The sequence below is a fragment of the Crocuta crocuta genome, unplaced genomic scaffold (genome assembly GCF_008692635.1).
Source record: "Crocuta crocuta isolate KB4526 unplaced genomic scaffold, BGI_CrCroc_1.0 scaffold65, whole genome shotgun sequence".
Taxonomy (NCBI): domain Eukaryota; kingdom Metazoa; phylum Chordata; class Mammalia; order Carnivora; family Hyaenidae; genus Crocuta; species Crocuta crocuta.
The window spans coordinates 1,698,618-1,716,494 of NW_027530683.1; the positions used below are offsets into that span (position 1 = coordinate 1,698,618).

The following is a 17,877-nucleotide window of genomic DNA, read 5'->3' on the forward strand; positions in this document are numbered from 1 at the left end:
CTTGATGAGAAATATTCATGCACAATTTATTTGATTTCACAGATCCTAAAATATGGCTTATAACTAAAAGAATAATATGTAACCAGAAAGTAAAATATCAAGAAAATTTATGAAAATAATCAGAATTTAGAAAATTTTACTTTTTGGAAATGAAGGATCAATGAATTTGAAATCTTAGATTGCAGCAATATAAGAAGACATCCAAGCACACATTGGTTTATACATTGCTTGCCTTCTCTCCCTTTGATTTTTGACACACTTGGCTCCAGAAAGCAATTTAGTTATTAACATTGTTCAATAATGGCCTATTTTGGGGTCTGGGAATTTTGTTTAAACTTTCCAAGACAATGGAGCCATGTCTTCACTTTATCATAGAGTGAAATTTCAAACTTTGAACTTTATAGGACCAACATTTAACAGCTACACAAGAAATTCTGCCTAAAAATCCAAACCTAATAAAAATCAAACAACACAAAAGACCAAAACTCTTCAGTTTAAACTGATTACGCTTAAACGTTAACGTCTTCAGATGAGCACGTTTCACCTGGTAATATGCCAAGTGCTAAATAATTTGACATACTAATATATTTTAATAACAACTATTTTGGGAAAGGATACTCAAATCTTCATCCTTTAATGTGTGTGTGTGTGTGTATAAAGAGATGTCACACAAATATGTGACGATACAGTTGGAAGATTTAGTTTTTGTCATTAACAAGAATGATTATTTATCGAGTAGTTTACCTGTGCAAAGAAATACAGACAATCTCTGACCTGTAGAAGCTGCACTGTAATGGGAGATAGTACAGGAATACTGAAACAAAAAGAAACCTAATAACTGCCCTAATAGAGATGAAGACAGAGCTATGTGGCATACAGAAGAGAGATTAACTGTGGCTTGGTGGTGAGGTGAGGGTGGGCAATTAGGGAAAGCTTCATCTAGGGGGTAGTGTATAAGTATTCTTGAAGGATGAATTGGATTTAAATACATGAAGGTGGATTTGACTGAGTAGAGGCTTGAAAATGGTAAATGAATTAAATAATGAAAATATAGGGTAGGAACTGAAATGGAGAGTATGCTTGAAGCACAGGTCAGAGGTTATTATTAGTATGAAAGAATGTCAATTTTATTAATTTTCTTGCCACCCATATGAAAACAAAAAATGCATCAGAATTTCCATGTATGATTTGGGCAATTTTATTTTAATAAATCCAATATGGAACCAGAAAATGTTCCTAAAACCTAAAAAACAACCCAAACAAAACAATACACATACAGTTCATTCTTTGATATTTGAAATTATAAAACACTATTTGTCTTAATGCAACTGAAAGACAATAATATCTGCAACATTAAAATTTTCAACCTATGATACAGCTGTATTTCCTGAACAATTGTTGCATTTTTTAATAAACACAGAAATAAAGTGATTATTTGATATGACTGAAGCTTTAATTGAAACTGCTGATTTCAAAAGTCTTTCTTTGCTTATATTTGACAAGATTAGGTATTCACTTAAATGAAAGATGTCATCATGTCACCTACATGAAAGTATACAACTACGCTTTGTAATATGACCACAGTTGAAGAACACAAGATGCAAAAAGCAAATCTAATTTTGTAATGTGGAAAGACAATGACGTAAAACACCAGAAAAAAGTGTGTACGTTCAAGTGGAGAGTAATTCTTCAAACTCTGAGACATTTTATGTCAAATTTCATATCATTATTCAAACTGTATTTAAATTTTCTCAGCTAGAATTATCTTCAGAAGTGGTTGATGAGTGGGGGAAGAAACGGAGTCTCCTCTTGTCTGTTCACCTGTTTTTTGTTTCAAAACTTATGCTCAGAAGAAAAATGAAGCTTAGAGATTTAAAATCAAAACCTGTCTTTAGCAAGCCGATGTGTACACAATCTATATGGGTCTGAGAAACATTCTTGGTGACATTATCAGGAGGATCTCCCTAGGCAACAAAAACTGTTGGCATGGAAGAAAAGGGCCACAATGAGACAAAAAGTATACTTGACCGGTATGTTTAGCAACACTCACCTTTTCAAATGTTATAGAAGTTCATTTCCTTTATTTTAGGCAAAGTGCCCCCAAGTTTTAATACAGGTATGCATTTTGGAGTTTCTGTTACAGTAGGTATGATTTTTGAAATGAAAGTCACTTCTTAATTTCAGCTTTCCGAGGTGAACCTTGGTTTATTTCTTTATTTTCCACACACATTACGAAGGTTACTTTTGGGGGAACAGTTGGACTCCACAGGCACGAGCATCTTACTTCTTAAAGACACAGAAATCATGTGGTTTTCAATTATAAACTCAGAAATATTCACTAGGGCTATTTTCTAAGTCTTGCTTTACATCGAACCAGTGTTAAAAGTTCGTTAGCTAGAGCTTAACAACACAATGGCTGAAGGAATGGAGTTACCACACAAGTGTTTAAATTCCATGCCGGATCCCTAGCTACAACGGAGAAGAAAGTTCAAACAACAAAAACAGAGTTGCAAGGTCTGAACTTGTGTGTCACGGATACCTCTTACTCATCACCAGGCAGCTCTTATTGAGGACAACCAGGCCCTCCCAAGCAACATGGTTAATTGAATAAGGATTCTAAACCTTTGGCTACAGATAAACCAAAGGCACATGGCTCATAACTCAAACATTTCATTTTAGGCAGCTGTTAGTTTTCTTGCCCAGGCTAATTTGGATTATTCAATCATTTTCTTTTCTTTAATGAAACACTGCTTGTAGTACTGGTGGGGACAAAGAGCTGCAATTATGGACTTGGAAAGTAAATTTATTATCTACTCATTTTAATCATGTATATAAGTGATGCTAAATTTGGAACTAAATTCAGAACATTTTATTAGCAGTGCAATTATATGTGTGTGTGTGTGTGGGCATGGGTACACATTTAATAACATTCAGTCCTGACGACTGTTTCCTGCTTTGATGAACCTGGAACCTCTCTCAGTAAGCAACTAAAAATGCTGGATAGAAAATGACAAATATCTTCTCAAATGCATCAGTATGTTGGCTAGTGGGTGAGGAATACACAGAAGCCAAAACCTAAGGAAACCTGGGAAGCCTCAATGGTAAGTAGTTTTTATTTTGAAAGCATTTGCCCTATATGGGGGTGAATTTGAGCTTTGGTTTTCATAGACTTCTTAGTGGAGCAGGGGATAGGAGACAAAGTCCAGGGTGCACTCAGCTAAAAAGTCTTGAATGCAGGCTATGAATGGAGAATAAAAAAATATTTCCCTCCATGAATATTTTTAAGATTCCGCATATGAGTGAGACCATACAGTATATGTCTTTATCTGACTTATTTCACTTAGCATAATGCCCTCGTTTCATCCATGTTGCTGCAAATGACAGGGTTTCCTTTTTTATTGGCTGACTAATATTCCATTATGTGTATATACTGCAGCTTCTTTATCTGTTTGTCTGTTGAGGGACACTTAGGTTGTTTCCATGTCTTGGCTATTGCAAATAATGCTGTTCGAAACATGAGGGTGCAAACATCCTTTTGAGTTAGTGTTTTCACGTACTCTGGACATATTTCCAGAAGTGGAATTGTTGGATCATATGGTAGTTCTATTTTTAATTTTTTGAGGATCTTCCACACTGTGTTCCATAGGGGCCGTATCAGTTTACAATCCCAATATATAAGGGTTCCCTTTTCTCCACAACCTCACCAGCATTTTTTTTTTTTATCTTTTTGATAATGGCCATTCTAACAGGCATGAAGTGATATCCCTGTGTGGTTTTGATTTGCTTTTACCTAATGCCTAGTGATGTTGAGCAGCTTTTCATATACCTGTTGGCCCTTTATATATTTTCTTATTGAAAATGCCTGATTAGGTCTTTTGCTCATTTTTAACTGGATTATTTGTTTTTATGCTATTGAGTTATATTTCTTTATATATGTTTTTGATATTAACCCCTTATCAGATATATGGCTGCAAATATTTTTTCCCATTCTGCAGGCTGTCTTTTCACTTTGTCAATGGCTTCATTTGCCGTGCAGCTTTTTAGTTTGATGTAATCCCACTTATTTATTTTTGATTTTGTTGTGTTTTAGGTATCATATCCAAAAAAACCTATGACAAGACCCATGTCAAAGAGCCTTGTTCCTATGTTTTCTTCTAAGAATTTCATGGTTTCAGGTGTTACATTTAAGCCTTTAATTGATTTCAAATTAATTTTTGTGAGTGGTGCAAGATAGGGTCTAGTCTAATTTTTTTTTACATGTGAATATCCAGTTTTCCTAGCATCATTAATTTATTTTATTTATTTATTTTGAGGGGGGAGGGGCAGAAAGAAAGGAGAGAGAGAGAATTCCAAGCAGGCTCCAGGCTGCCAGTGCAGAGCCTGATGTGAGGCTCAAAACCATGAACCATGAGGTCATGACCTGAGCCGAAGTCAAGAGTTGGATGCTGTACCGACTGAGTTATCCAAGTGCTCTCCACCCCCAGCACCACTATTGAACAGACTGTCTTTTCTCAAGTATTCTTGGCTCCCTTGTCAAATATTAGTTGATAAACTCAATTTTGTTCCATTTGTCTGTTTATCTCTTTTTTTTGCTGGTACTGTCCTGTCTTAATGACTAATACCTTTATAGTATAGCTTGAAATCAGGAAGTGTGATGCCTCCTACTTTGTTCTCTCAGAATTGCTTTGGGTATTTGAGGTCTTTTGTGGTCCCATATAAATTTTAAGTTTGTTTTCTATACTCCTGTGAAAAATGCCATTAGAACGCTGATAAAGATTGCATTGAATCTACAGATTACTTTTGGTAGTATGAACGTTTTAGCAATATTAATTCTTCCAATCCATAAACATGGATCAAGCAAGAAATATACAAAGAAGACCACATCTCATCTAGGCGTAAAACTGTGAAAGACAAAGATAAAAATCTAAAAAAAAATCAGAGAAAATGGAGACTTTACTTTCAGGAGAAAAACATTAAGACTGACAGGTAATTTCTCAACAGGGAAGAAGGCAGCTAGACATCAAGATGATGATATTTTAAGAGTTATAGAAGAACTTATACTTTTGGCCATGATGGAGTAACCAGTACATTTACCTTCAACTTAAAAAAAAAAAAAGAAAAAAGAACAAAAAACTCATCAACCAACAGCAACAACAGTAAATGACGGTGAAAATCCATGGATCAATGTTTTTGGACTTCGGACAACAGGCAGCCCAGGATAGTGATCCCTGAGGGAAAGGAAGCGTATGAAGTGAGCTTGAGGATTGACCCAGCTTACCATCTGGAGAAGTTACAGAGCAGAGTGCAGGAAAGGGTAACGGAGCCTGGCAGCCTCACTGAGATGAGAAGACAGAGCTGAGAACGTGTTTAGCGTTTGCAGGTCAGAGTCCTGAAGAGAGATTCTGCCAGTAGTGGGGAGTGCTCCACAGGGAGAGTGCAAGAGAGTAGTGGGCTCTGCAAAACTGCAGTGTGTTCCTGGACTCTTCCTCTGAGTTCTGACCAGCATGTGTGACCGTAAACTACTGAGTGAGGGTAAGAATTGCCAAAAAAGGAGCTGGGAAGATAATAACCAAAATTCACACAAGGCTGTGATCAGTCAAGGTAGAGAAACCCCATTGTACACAGGTGGTGTAATCAGAGAGGTATTGCCTAAACTATAGGGGGAAAATCAACCTGACATTAAAGGTACTCTGATCCTGCCTAATAAGGTCAAAAGAGCATTATAATAAGGATCTGTTTCCAAGTAGTGTAACTGTATCTCCAAACAAAGTTCAAAAAGCTTTAATGAAAAACAAAAATATCCAATACTCAACAAATTAAAATTCACACTGTTTGGCATCTAAAAAAAAGTCAGCAGGCAGGCAAAGCAGGAAAGTCCAACTCATGATAAGAAAAAAAACCCCAAAAAACAAAGAGACCTGGAAATAAAATATATAATAGAATTAACAGACAAGGGCATTAAAATGGTTCTTATATTTTCTATATTCCAGAAGATAACATAAGGCATAAATACATTTAGGAGAGAGAGAAGAGAAATTAAAATATCCAACTTTAACCTTAGGAGATGAAAACTATGCATGCAAAGAATAAGGCTCTGGGTAGAATTATGACACATTAGACACTGCGAAAGAAAAGAGTAGTAAATTTGAAAATAAAGCAATAGAAACTATCCAAAATAAAACACACAGGAAAAAGAGCCTGGAAAAAAAATAAAAATAAATGAAATATGAATGAGCTGTAGGATAGCCTTAATATCCTAATATATATTGCAAAGTAGTTCCAGAGGGAGAGGAAAAAGATCTGGGGGACAGAAAACTATTAGAAGAATAATGGCTGAAATTTTAAATTTTATTTATTTAAAATCAAATTAGTTAACATACAGTGTAACACTGGTGTCAGGAAGAGAACCCTGTGATTCATCACTTACATACAACACCCAGTGCTCATCCCAAGTGTCCTCCTTAATGCCCATCACCCATTTAGCCCATCTTCCCACCCACCTTCCCTCCAGCAACCCTCAGTTCTCTGTCTTAAGAGTCTCTTAAGGTTTGTCTCCCTCTCTGTTTTTATCTTATTTTTCCTTCCCTTCCCCTATGTTCATCTGTAATGTATAAAATTTTTAAAGAATTCATAGACTACAAACCCACAGTCCAAGAAATTCAACAAACCATGAGCACAGAAACATGCAGAAATCTATACCATAATAAATCCTAATCTAATTGGTTAAAACAAACGGCAAAGAGAAAACTTTAAAGCTGCCAGAGGACATTTTTATGTAGAGAACAAAAATTAAAATGAGAGCAGGGACAAAGCAACCCGTACAATAAAGCAACATCTTGAATATATTGAAAAAAAATTATCCTAAAATACTATATCCAGCAAGAAAGCATTTTGTTCCCACAAAATAAAGGCAAATAAAAGAATCCAGACATTTTCTGACATACAAAAACTGAAATAATTCACCACCTACAGCCGTGCATTTGTATAAATGATAAATGCTCAGGAAGGAGGAATATGGTGATGGGTGGAAACTTCGATCTACACAAAGAAGAGCACTGAAAATGGTAAATATGTGGGTAAATATAAAATAGTGTTGTTCTTACATTAAAAAATTTCCTTAAAATTGTTATTGAAAGGAAAAAATAACAACAGTGTTATTACTGTGTACATATGTAGAAGTACAACGTACGGTAACAATATCACTAAGACCAGACACAGTAAGACAACAATTTTTATCAAGTGATGTGACAGTTTAGACATGATGAGTTAACAGAATCTTTGCCCCAAAGATTCTTATTGCCCACCCTGCCCTGGTCCTCTTTTAGCCATATACTTTAAGCTTTAAATTCTAAGTTCAATGCAGGTGATAGAGTATTTAGTAGTGTATTTACATTACCTTACCTTGATTGAATAATTAAACAGAACAGAAGCTGTGTTTTTAGATTTTGGTTACAGCAAGATTCCACATATAAATTCCAAAATTAGCAGAGGTACCTTGCAGTGGATTTGAATCAGTCTATTATTTTTTCATTAAGAGAACTGATCTCCTTTTCTAGATTCTTTCTAACCATATTTACCAAAAGCAATGTTTCTCTTTAACATTTTATTGCTATGACTTTATTTTGTATCTAAATAGTTTTAAAGGTTCCTAAGGTATCAAAATAGAATTGTTCATACCAACATTTATCTTTTTTTTTAAATTAAGTAATCTCTATGCCCAATGTGGGGCTCGAACTCATGACCCCGAGATTAAGAGTTGCATGTTCTACCTACTGAGTCAGCCAGGTACCCCTCAACTTTTATCTTCATTAAACTTGTTAAGGAAGTCAAACTCAGTTTGATGGTGAACTTCATCTGTTTTCTTACTGTAGTGTATTTTACAGGCATATCCAGTGCAGTGTCTTCATTAATTTGATTAAGATCAATGTCTCAGAATTACATTGAAATGTGTAGGATTTGCAGTAGAGGATTTTATACAAGTAAAAAGTAAATATATATTTCATATATTTGAGTTTGTGCATTAAAATGCACCTTTGTTGGGCACCTAGGTGACTCAGTCGGTTGTACGTCTGACTTCGGCTCAGGTCATGGTCTTGTAGTTTGTGAGTTTGAGCCCCGCGTCAGGCTTTGTACTGACAGCTCAGAGCCTGGAGCCTGTTTTGGGTTCTGCGTCTCCTTCTCTCTCTGCCTCTACCCCACTCATGCTCTGTCTCTCTTTCTCAAAAATAAATAAAACATTTTAAAAAATTCACCTTTGTTAATAATCAGTCAAGAAACTGGTGGCTTCGAAAGTACCAGTGCATTCAAAAACTGTATTTAGATAACAATAAAATTAAAAATAAGCATATTAAAAATTTTGCAAAGAAACATCAACAATATACAGTATTTTGATGATTCTCAAAAATACACATTCATTACTGTCCAATTCTATGATATCCTGCATTAAAAATAATAATTCCAACCTCTAGAAATTTAAGTTAAAGTACTTAATAAAAAGGAACAGAAAAACCTTTCGAAAAAGGTTATTCTAGTAAATGGATTACAAAAAGTTTGGTAACTTGAGAAACTATTCTGGAACGTATGCTACTAGTTCAAATGTGCAAGCTCCAACTTAACAAATGTTTAAAATATTTGAGTTTCTAAAACAGTGCCAAAATAAACCACATCTTTTCTAGAGATGACATATTTAGCTAAGCATGAGCAATATAAATCTTTCAACCATTCCATGTATTTGTTTAAAAGCCTCAGAAACCACGTGCATTTCTAATAAAACATGAACAAAATGCTGAAGTCACTGGAGCCTAACACTGGACTTATAAGTCAAATTTTAAAAAGGCAAATGCATTTGTGTCTTTAGATCATGTGTATGATCATACACTTTAGATCATGCGTATGATCTAAGTATACAGATTATATATGTATATAGATATGAATAGGTTAATAGGTTAGTTGTAAGTAACAGTTATCAACAACAAAATGACGTTTGGGAAAAATCTGGGTTCCACACAAACCTTACTTATGTGAGAAGATAAAATGTGTAATTTTTATCATGGTTATTTATCATTATAATGATTCATTAATCATGAGTATTTGAAAATAGAAACTTCAAAAATAACCATAATCTTTAAAAATACTACATATAAAAATGCTTTTCTATGCAACTATATCCAAATATTCAAACTACAAAATTTTAATATTCCAACATTTTTGTGAAATAAACTAATTCTGTCAGTAAACGGCTGACAAGATTCTTCAGTTTATTTGAATAAGGATATATACAGAAGATCAACTTTCTCATTAAAAAGGGAAAATGTTTTATTAGATATAATATTTTGGATATTTTAAATTATTTTAACATAATGGCTTATTTATAAAAGTAGAATTAAAATTTCTCATATATTAATAATTAACTAATAATTTTGCTATAACTGCTTATACCTTGCTTAGAATCAATAACTTTGCTTATAACTTGCTTGTAACCAGTTCTACCTCTAATAGTTGCTGTAGGAGATAAAGTAAGCCTTGAAGTTCAGACCACCATTCAATAAAACTACACTGCCAGGTTTTAGCATCAGGCACAAAGCTACTCAAGGTTATTTTTTATTAATAATGAATTGTCACAGTATTCCCAATGAGTGTAGCCTAAGGCAAAACATGCTGCTACTATAACACTATAGAGAGGCAGTAATAATGTGATGCTATTTATACATGCAGTTCACATTATTGTACTTCACTGAAAGAAATTCATACAAGCTCGATTGTTAGTGAATTCATATCTATATGTAGAAAATAAATGGGACAATAATAACAAAAATTGGAAGAGTTAAAATCTTTAATTCTTTTTTCCTTATAGAAAGGTTTAGAGAACTACGGCTACATGGAGTTTAGTCATAAGATCTAGGTTGTAAGTCTTAGCCAGTCCTTGGCAAATTCCTAGGCACTCTGAGTCTATTTCCTCAGTTGTACAATGTAATAATAATGACAGTAGTACTAAAATCATCATCATCATCATCATGTGGTTGATATATATATATATAAATTTATATATATTTTTTTGATAGGAGCAAATAAAAAATGCAGATGTGGAAGGATTTTATAAATCATCAAGTGCTACACATATTTGTATTATCTTTTCTGCTTTTCCTCTGAACTATTTATTTTATACAACAGGAAGTGAATTCTCATGTTACTATAGTAATTAGACTTGCTAACATTTAAGGCAACTCAAAGCAACATCTCTGGGTAGCATGGAATACTTCTGAAATTGCATTATTACCGAGTATGTAGTGAACCGATCTTCAGAAATTAGGTGACTCCTTCATATGAAAAGAAGTAAAGACTGTTTGAAACATTGTTGGTGGATATTTTTAAGGATAAGAAATCAATTAATGATAATATTTGACTGAAATACTTAGCATTTGTAATTTTGTAGACAACTCCTTTTCAAGCGGATGTGATATTTTAGCGGAGGTTACCTACACTGACAAAAGTAAATGTTAGAATTGTTTTATAAATTTAAGTTTATACTATCAAATTCTTGGTTATTGATTACAGGAATTAGTTGCTCTAATCTAATCATTTTGGTACAGAAAGAGATGTTTGGAAGTTGTAAAATGTCTTTATGCTTACTGTGTGTTTTATAAAAAACCCCAAGCAAAATAACTCAGGAAAGATTTGTCTTTTTTTTTTTTTTAGGACAAAACTGAAAATTCAAGTTTACTAAGTTTACTTGTGATTTACTTGAAGAGGATTCAGGAATGGACTATTTTGTGACAAGTTTCCTCTTTACTTACCTGCATGACTTGCAAGGCACTATTCCTTCACACAGGGGCTCCCACATGTTTCAATGAGAGCCCAGAGAGAAGACTCCATGCGTGACCAAATTATCTCAAATTTCTCCATTTATATAGTCACTGGCCTATGAAAGTCTATAATCTCTTTAGAGCTATAGATGAAATCCAGTTAGCTTATTTCTAGCCCTTGTTGTTCCTTATTTTCTAATTCTAATAGTTTAAAAAAATAATTAAAAGCGGGCAACATGCGTAAATTCTAAATTTGAACTCAACGGGATGGTTCTAATGGCCAGTTAGTTTAATAAATTCAATGAGGAAGAAATAGTTTGTTAATATGACGGTTCTTTTGCGGCCCTATGATAAAGCTCCTTACATTTTCCTGCAAGATTAAAAAAAAAAATCACATGAATAATCTTTACTGGTGTTATCAAAACCATGGTGCAATAAGCTATTCTGTTCTTGTCCTGAAAATAAGCGAAGGTAGATAATCTACCTCAGTCTTAAAGCTAAACTAAAATATTGTATGGACTTGGAAAAATTTTCACTTTCCCACAAAATTCTCACGAATTCAATCTCTACTTGCCTATTTCATCCTGTTGCAGCCATAGTCATCTTCTATTGGCCTCTCATCTATTCAATATAAAAAAAAAGAAGGTATTTTTTCTATAGCCAGATACATAAATCTTAGTTTTATTTATAATTTCATATGCTTAGAAGTGACTGTTATGCTGTAACTATTTCAAATTATCTTTTAAATAAAAGGAAAAGTCGGTAACAAAGTCAAATTGCCAGTTTTCTTTTTTCCATATCCTTATATTTTTACAGTATAGTTTTGTTGTATATTGTATCTTGGATTCCCCCTCCTCCACAACAAAAATTCAAATGATAATCTAAATAAACATAATCAAAAAGAATACTTAACGTTTTTGCTGGCCTCTTGCCTTTAAGAGTCAAGCTGGCACACGCGAATTTTCAAGCCAGAGGTGTCCCAGCCTATTAGACAGACTTGGCAATTTCTACAGTTTAAATAGAGTTCAGATAATTATTCAGACACATTAAAAACATCGACAATATGAATCCATAAGTACACATGAACAATATCCTCTTTTTTATTGAAAACAGTCTGCATTATTTGTAGTGAAACAAAAATCATGCCTTGATTAATGTAATTTTAATGTGCCAAACTCTTATTAGAGCAAATTATATGTTTAATTCTTGGTATTTATACTTAATATTCTTTAATATTAACAAAGATTATGTGTATGCATTGGAGGAAGACTATACATTCTCATGTCTGAGCTGCAGTCATCAGTTAAGAAATAAACTCTATATTGAAAAATGCATGTATTTGAAGTTCTGACCTAACACAATGGATTAAGGTTTAGACAATATTTACTTTGCTGCATTTTGATTCAGAAGGGGCCGTATGTGAAGATATGATCTACAATGGTCTCTCAGTAAAAAGATTTATATTAAATACAGTGGTATAAAATAGTTACAAAATAAGCTACAACTTTATAGCTACTCATTGGTAAAAGTCTGTAGTTAATACATTTGGATAAATAACTCAAGTCAGCAGCAAAGTGGTTAAACATTTGTGATCTGATTTTATCTCAGCTTGGAATGTGGTTGGAGTGTCCCACTTCTAACAACTGTTTGCTAAGTTAAGGCTTTAGTGTTTACACAGTGTTGAATGAAGCAGCCTGGTCACCAGATGTGATTGCTTCCCCAGACTGTCGTTTTTCTCAGTCAGATCACTGTCCTCATGATCCCTGTTCCAACCTTCTTCCTCAGGACGTCCACCAGCCTTTCCAACCTAGGTTGGGGGTGGGGGTGGGGATGGGGAAAAAAAAAGGATACAAAAAGTGCAATTATTGTCAGGAATGTTTTGGCTTAAAAAGAACAGTATTTGCCTGTGACCAAGCAGTCTTGGTAGTCGTGTTAAGAGACAAAGCATTACTGTCAGCAAGAGACACTGGTGCAGAGTGCCACATATCTGAGGTTAAAAAAACAGTAACGACACAAAATTTAACCCACATCTTCAGATTACGTCAGCTTTAGATGCTACATGAAAAATGTAACATACTCATTTCAATACATTTACCTGCTTCATTAAGGCTGTGAATCATTTATTATGCAATGAGAAGATGGCACATTAAATGTAGAGCAGTTTCAAACTGATTTTTACCTAAGAAGTATATATTTTAATTCAGAAATAATATCAACCTCACACTTGTACTTAGCTAAATAAGTAACACATTAGTATGTTGTACAATCTTATGCATTAAATTTCTTCCTTTTTCATAGAGTCAGCTAATGAAAATAATTAGGAATTAGGTAGCTAGCTGGAAAAAAAAACTCATGCTTTAGTGGCATGAAAATAATTTCAGTGTATGAAAATGGTATGATGCTAATAAAACCAGACTTTTGGTACTACATTTACAAAGAAGTTTCTACTCTGAGTAATGTAAATAGACTAACAATGATTCTATAGTTTTTAGTCAAAGATAAGTGATGTTTTTAGTTGATTAAAAACTAGCCAGTTTTACTGAAAATAAAGTCAAAAGTTCAAAAGTCTGTAGTGTTCTTAGGCTACTCTACGGGAGGGAGATCACATTCATGTGGATCAGTGAGATTTTCCTGCAGAAGAGATGATGGAATCAGACCATTAATTTTTCTCCTTTTATTATTTTTTTAACTGAAAGCATAAAACCTCAACAAAAAATCCTGTTTGATGTTACACACACAGAAATCTTCCAGTTTTCATATATACACAATCTTCTTCCTCAAAGACTGGTGAGCGACATAGTCTAGTCTGCTCCAGCCTGCCTCATTTATATGGATCCATGCATGAGGGTCCTTTGCAAATAAACATAGCACAGAGCTAGACTCTAAAGGAATGAGGGTATTCTTAGTGTCACACTCTCTGGTTTACATGCAACTCTTAAAGTTAGCTCAAGTTTATTGGATGATTGTGCATATATGGAGTTCTGTTAACAGAAAACAAGACTGTGATGATTTACGTAAGATTACATAAATTCTTTAAGACAAAGTTTCACTAACCTAATTTTGAAGGAGGGGCAAGAAAAATGTAATCATGAAATTTTAAATGTATTGTTTATGATAGTAACCTCAATTCACTTAAAAAATGACTCCCAGTGGAAATACTGACAAGCCATTAATAGCATTTTTTGGCATATATTGTAAGAAAGTCAGAAAATACTATTTTCATGTTGATTAGTTATATCCCTCCCCTACAATATGATTTATACTACCATTAAAAAAATTCCTCACAATGTAAAAGTAAGTTGCACTCTATATAGTTATTATGAATTTTTTTTTTTTTTACAAATAGTTTATTGTCAAATTAGTTTCCACATAACACTCAGTGCTCATCCCCACAAGTGTCCTCCTCCATGCCCATCCCCCCCTCCCCCCCCACATCCATCAGTCCTCAGTTTTTGTCAGCATTCAAAGTCTCTCATGGTTTGCCAGTTATTATGAATTCTCAATCAATGGCATTCCAAATTACTGAGATGAATCTGTGTTGTGCCTCTTTTGACTTTTCCTTTGCTAATAGGCTCATCTTACTTTATACAGTAGGACACATTTCCATTTAGAGCTCTTGTATCTTGCTAAGGTAAGAGGTTAGGAGGAAATACTTAAATATCCTGTCTTGCACTGCTTTTACTATGTTTCAACAATTACTAGATCAACCACATTCTCAGTTTATCCAGGTTGAATGATTTATGAAAATTTGATCTCAGAAATGAGAAAAATGTCAATGACTTGGTTCTGTAAAAGCTTACTGACTTCTGAAACACAATGAAGCACCTATTCCTTCTTGTAAGGAATGGAATACACCTGCCAGATGTGGACTGTGCCAACAGGAAGGTAGCTGCATACGTCTGTTGAAGCATCTTGTGGATTTGCCTGCAGGCTATTCTTTACTGTCCAAATCAATAATATCCTTTAAAAAAGTATGTAGCTTACTAAATTAGGTTCCAACTGCTTCACATGTTACTCAATGATAGTTTCCCAAGAGCTTCATGAAATAGGAAAAGGGGTAGAACTAGGGTTAGGAGTTCTCCTTTCTAAATATGAAGAAACTGAAGCACAGACAAGTAAACCCTTATACAAGGTCTGTAGTAAAACAGTAACAAATCTGGGCCTGGTTTCCTTGTTCTTAGTTCAAAGTTACTTCCACCAAGGCTTGGTTACTACAGAGCCACAAATTTCAGATTTAATGAGTTATTTAGCTTCATGAAAAATTTTCCTCAAGTTCTTACTTAAGTCAGATTGGGAAAGTACTTGTGCGTATATTTCACCTGCATTTTAGTAACACATTAACAAAGTAAATTGATGACTTTGCACATAATTAGGAAATAATAGTTACAAACTACTGTTTACTATAGTACAATTTGTATATAAACTTGAAAAATATACTGATAGCTATATTTTAGAGAGGAATCTTATTTTTTCCATATATAATTTTCCAACATATTTACCAATTTTCCTAATCAGCTTTATTTTATTTTTCACTCTTAATGATTATGATATATATTTTAAACAGTAAATAATTCTTAATAAAAACTTACTATGTGCTATGAATTATGAGAAGTAAATTATGCACATATTTAAACTTCATGATAACTCCATGGAGTGGACATTATCGTTGGTTGACAAAACCAAAACATATGGAGGGTAATTTGATCACAGTTTGGAGCTAGGATGTGATGCAAAGTCTAATTTCCAGCCCCCCCAATCTCTCTGGTGTGCTATACTGCTTCCAAAAGTACTACAACTTTTAAGGCTTATTTCTGAGTTTTGGTGGACTTGAATTACTCTTACTCCCTTCTGATTTCAGACTCACATACCCAACTGCCTTCAAGACATCTCTTGCTTATTCTATAGGCATATGACACTTAGCATATCTAAAACAAAATTGATTTTGCCCCCATGCATGTTTCAGTATTTATCTTAACACTGTCATTCATTAAGTTGAAAAAATTTAGAAAAACTTGGGCCATTTTACTTATTTATTTTTCTCATTTCAGCTTGGACCTGTGAAAACTTTGTGAAGAAACCACTAATGGTGACAGTGCGAAGCAATGAGTGGGTTTTAACACATCTAGTAACATCATTTGCACTTTAGAAAGATTATCCTGGCAAGGATTTAGGGATGGGATGGAGGCAGGTTAGCCTATAGGTAGGAAGTCCAGATAGCTCCTGATTAAAATAATCTTAGTGAGCCCAATAACATGAACATATTTAAGGCCATATAACTGTACACTTAAAAGTGGTTAAAATGGTAAACTTTGTTATGAAGATTTACTATAATTAAAAAAAAAATCCTAGTGAGACTTAAGGGCTTGAACTAAAACTATAGCAGTGTAGATGGAAAGAAGGGGACAAATTTGAAAGATATCTAGGTATAGGATCCAAAGGACCTAGTGACTTCTGAGGGTAGGATGGGGACAGATGGGGTGGGCAAGAAGGATGACTCCTGGGTATCTGATTTTGGTGACCAGATGGATAGTGATATACTAACCAAGACAGTGTAGAGGAAGAACAGAAGAATTTGTTGGGGAGCATGTGCATGTGAAGATCAGTTCAGCTTGGTACATATGAATTTCAGGTGTTGGTGAGACATATAAGTGGGATGTTAAGTAAATACTTGGATATTAAGAGTTTGTCTTAAATAGAGAATTCTAGGTTTTTGATATAGATTTCAGTTCAATCAATAAGCACTTGTTTGGTAATTCCTATGTCCCAGGTACTGTTCTAGGCATTGATTATTCAAAAAACAGGACATGGTCCCTGTTTATAAGGAACAGTAAGGTGGGGAATTAGATCTTTATATGGATAACTCCAATAAGTTGCTGGTAAATGCTGTGATAAAAGGATAAGCAGATATTAAGCAGAATCTAGTTTGGGTAGAAGAGGAGAGGAAAGGAATATAAAGTCTTCCTGATTTTGTCTGAGTTAAGTATTGAAGGAAGTAAGTTAGAGGAAATAGTCATTTTAAGAAGGGAAGTGATGGGGCAGGGCAGGATGGGCTTTCCAGACAGAGAAAATAATATCTGTGAAAGCACAAAGGCATGAAAAGCATGATATGTGTTAATTCCTATTGGTAGTATTTGTTTTCTCCACCACAAAGTTAGAGGTGGAGAATGGGAGAAAGTGAGGCTGAAGAGGTGGTCATGACTAGGTTGCTCTAGGCTGTAACTGAAGCCATGGGAGTAGATGGAAATGCTTAGAAAGAGAAATTAAAAATAGAAAGAGAGATGGGAATAGAATGGAAATAAAAAGAAAACAAATATTTAAAGTAAAGAGATTGGCAAAAGAATTTGAGGAAATAGGGCTATAAAAGATGGATCAAGACTAGGTGCTGTCACAGAATTTAGAAAAAAGAGCATTTCAAGAAGGCAGTTATCAACAGTTTAAGCACTTAAACAAGATCAAAGTGAAAAGTGCCCATGTGATTTGGCAATTGGGAAATGACAACCTTTTCAGTGTGGTTTTAATAGTATGATGGAAGTAGGAAGAAGCCTGAGAGGAATGTGAAAATTGAAGGCTAAGTATAGGCTGTTTTATAAGAGCTTGGCTCGAAAGTAAAGAGGATTATAGTTATAGGGGAATGTATGGCTGAGGAGTTTTTTTTAAGAAACTGGTGGCATGTGAATGTATTTGTGGGCTACGGGATGGAAGACTAGAGGAAGACACAAAAGTGTAAGGCAGGAAGATGATACTTTTTTAAGTAGGGTCTCAGAAGATGGGATCATAACATGACTTACAGCATTATCTTAAAAAATATAATGGGACAACTTTTCCTTGAGATTAAGGGGAAAGAGTTGAGAAGAATACATCTGGGATACTTTAGGTATGGAGGACTTAACTGACAGAACTTATGTCTGCTAGATTCAATTTTCTCCATGGAGTAGGAGACAAAGTTCTCTGCTGAAAGCATAGGGTAAAGAAAAAGGCTAGAGGAAAATGCTGAAATGTTTAATGTGGCAAGGAAGGGAGGTACCTTGGAATATGTAAACGAAATACTAGGTGATACTGATGATCCAGCTATTTG

At 34.2% G+C, this 17,877-nt stretch overlaps 1 protein-coding gene across 4 annotated transcripts in view; it reads right to left on the minus strand.

Moving 5' to 3' along the window:
- Positions 1 to 17,877, minus strand: part of MIPOL1 (mirror-image polydactyly 1) — a 336,826-nt gene that overhangs the window by 15,350 nt on the left and 303,599 nt on the right. For 3 of the 4 annotated variants that reach the window (XM_077769202.1, XM_077769201.1, XM_077769200.1), the window contains one exon: positions 12,381 to 12,609. In XM_077769202.1, coding sequence (XP_077625328.1) covers positions 12,543 to 12,609 — 67 coding nt within the window. In that variant the 3' untranslated portion in view covers positions 12,381 to 12,542. Of the gene's footprint in view, positions 1 to 2,050; positions 2,287 to 11,376; positions 11,424 to 11,715; positions 11,810 to 12,380; positions 12,610 to 17,877 lie in introns of those variants that run through there. The other variant, XR_013336270.1, reaches the window with a different exon arrangement.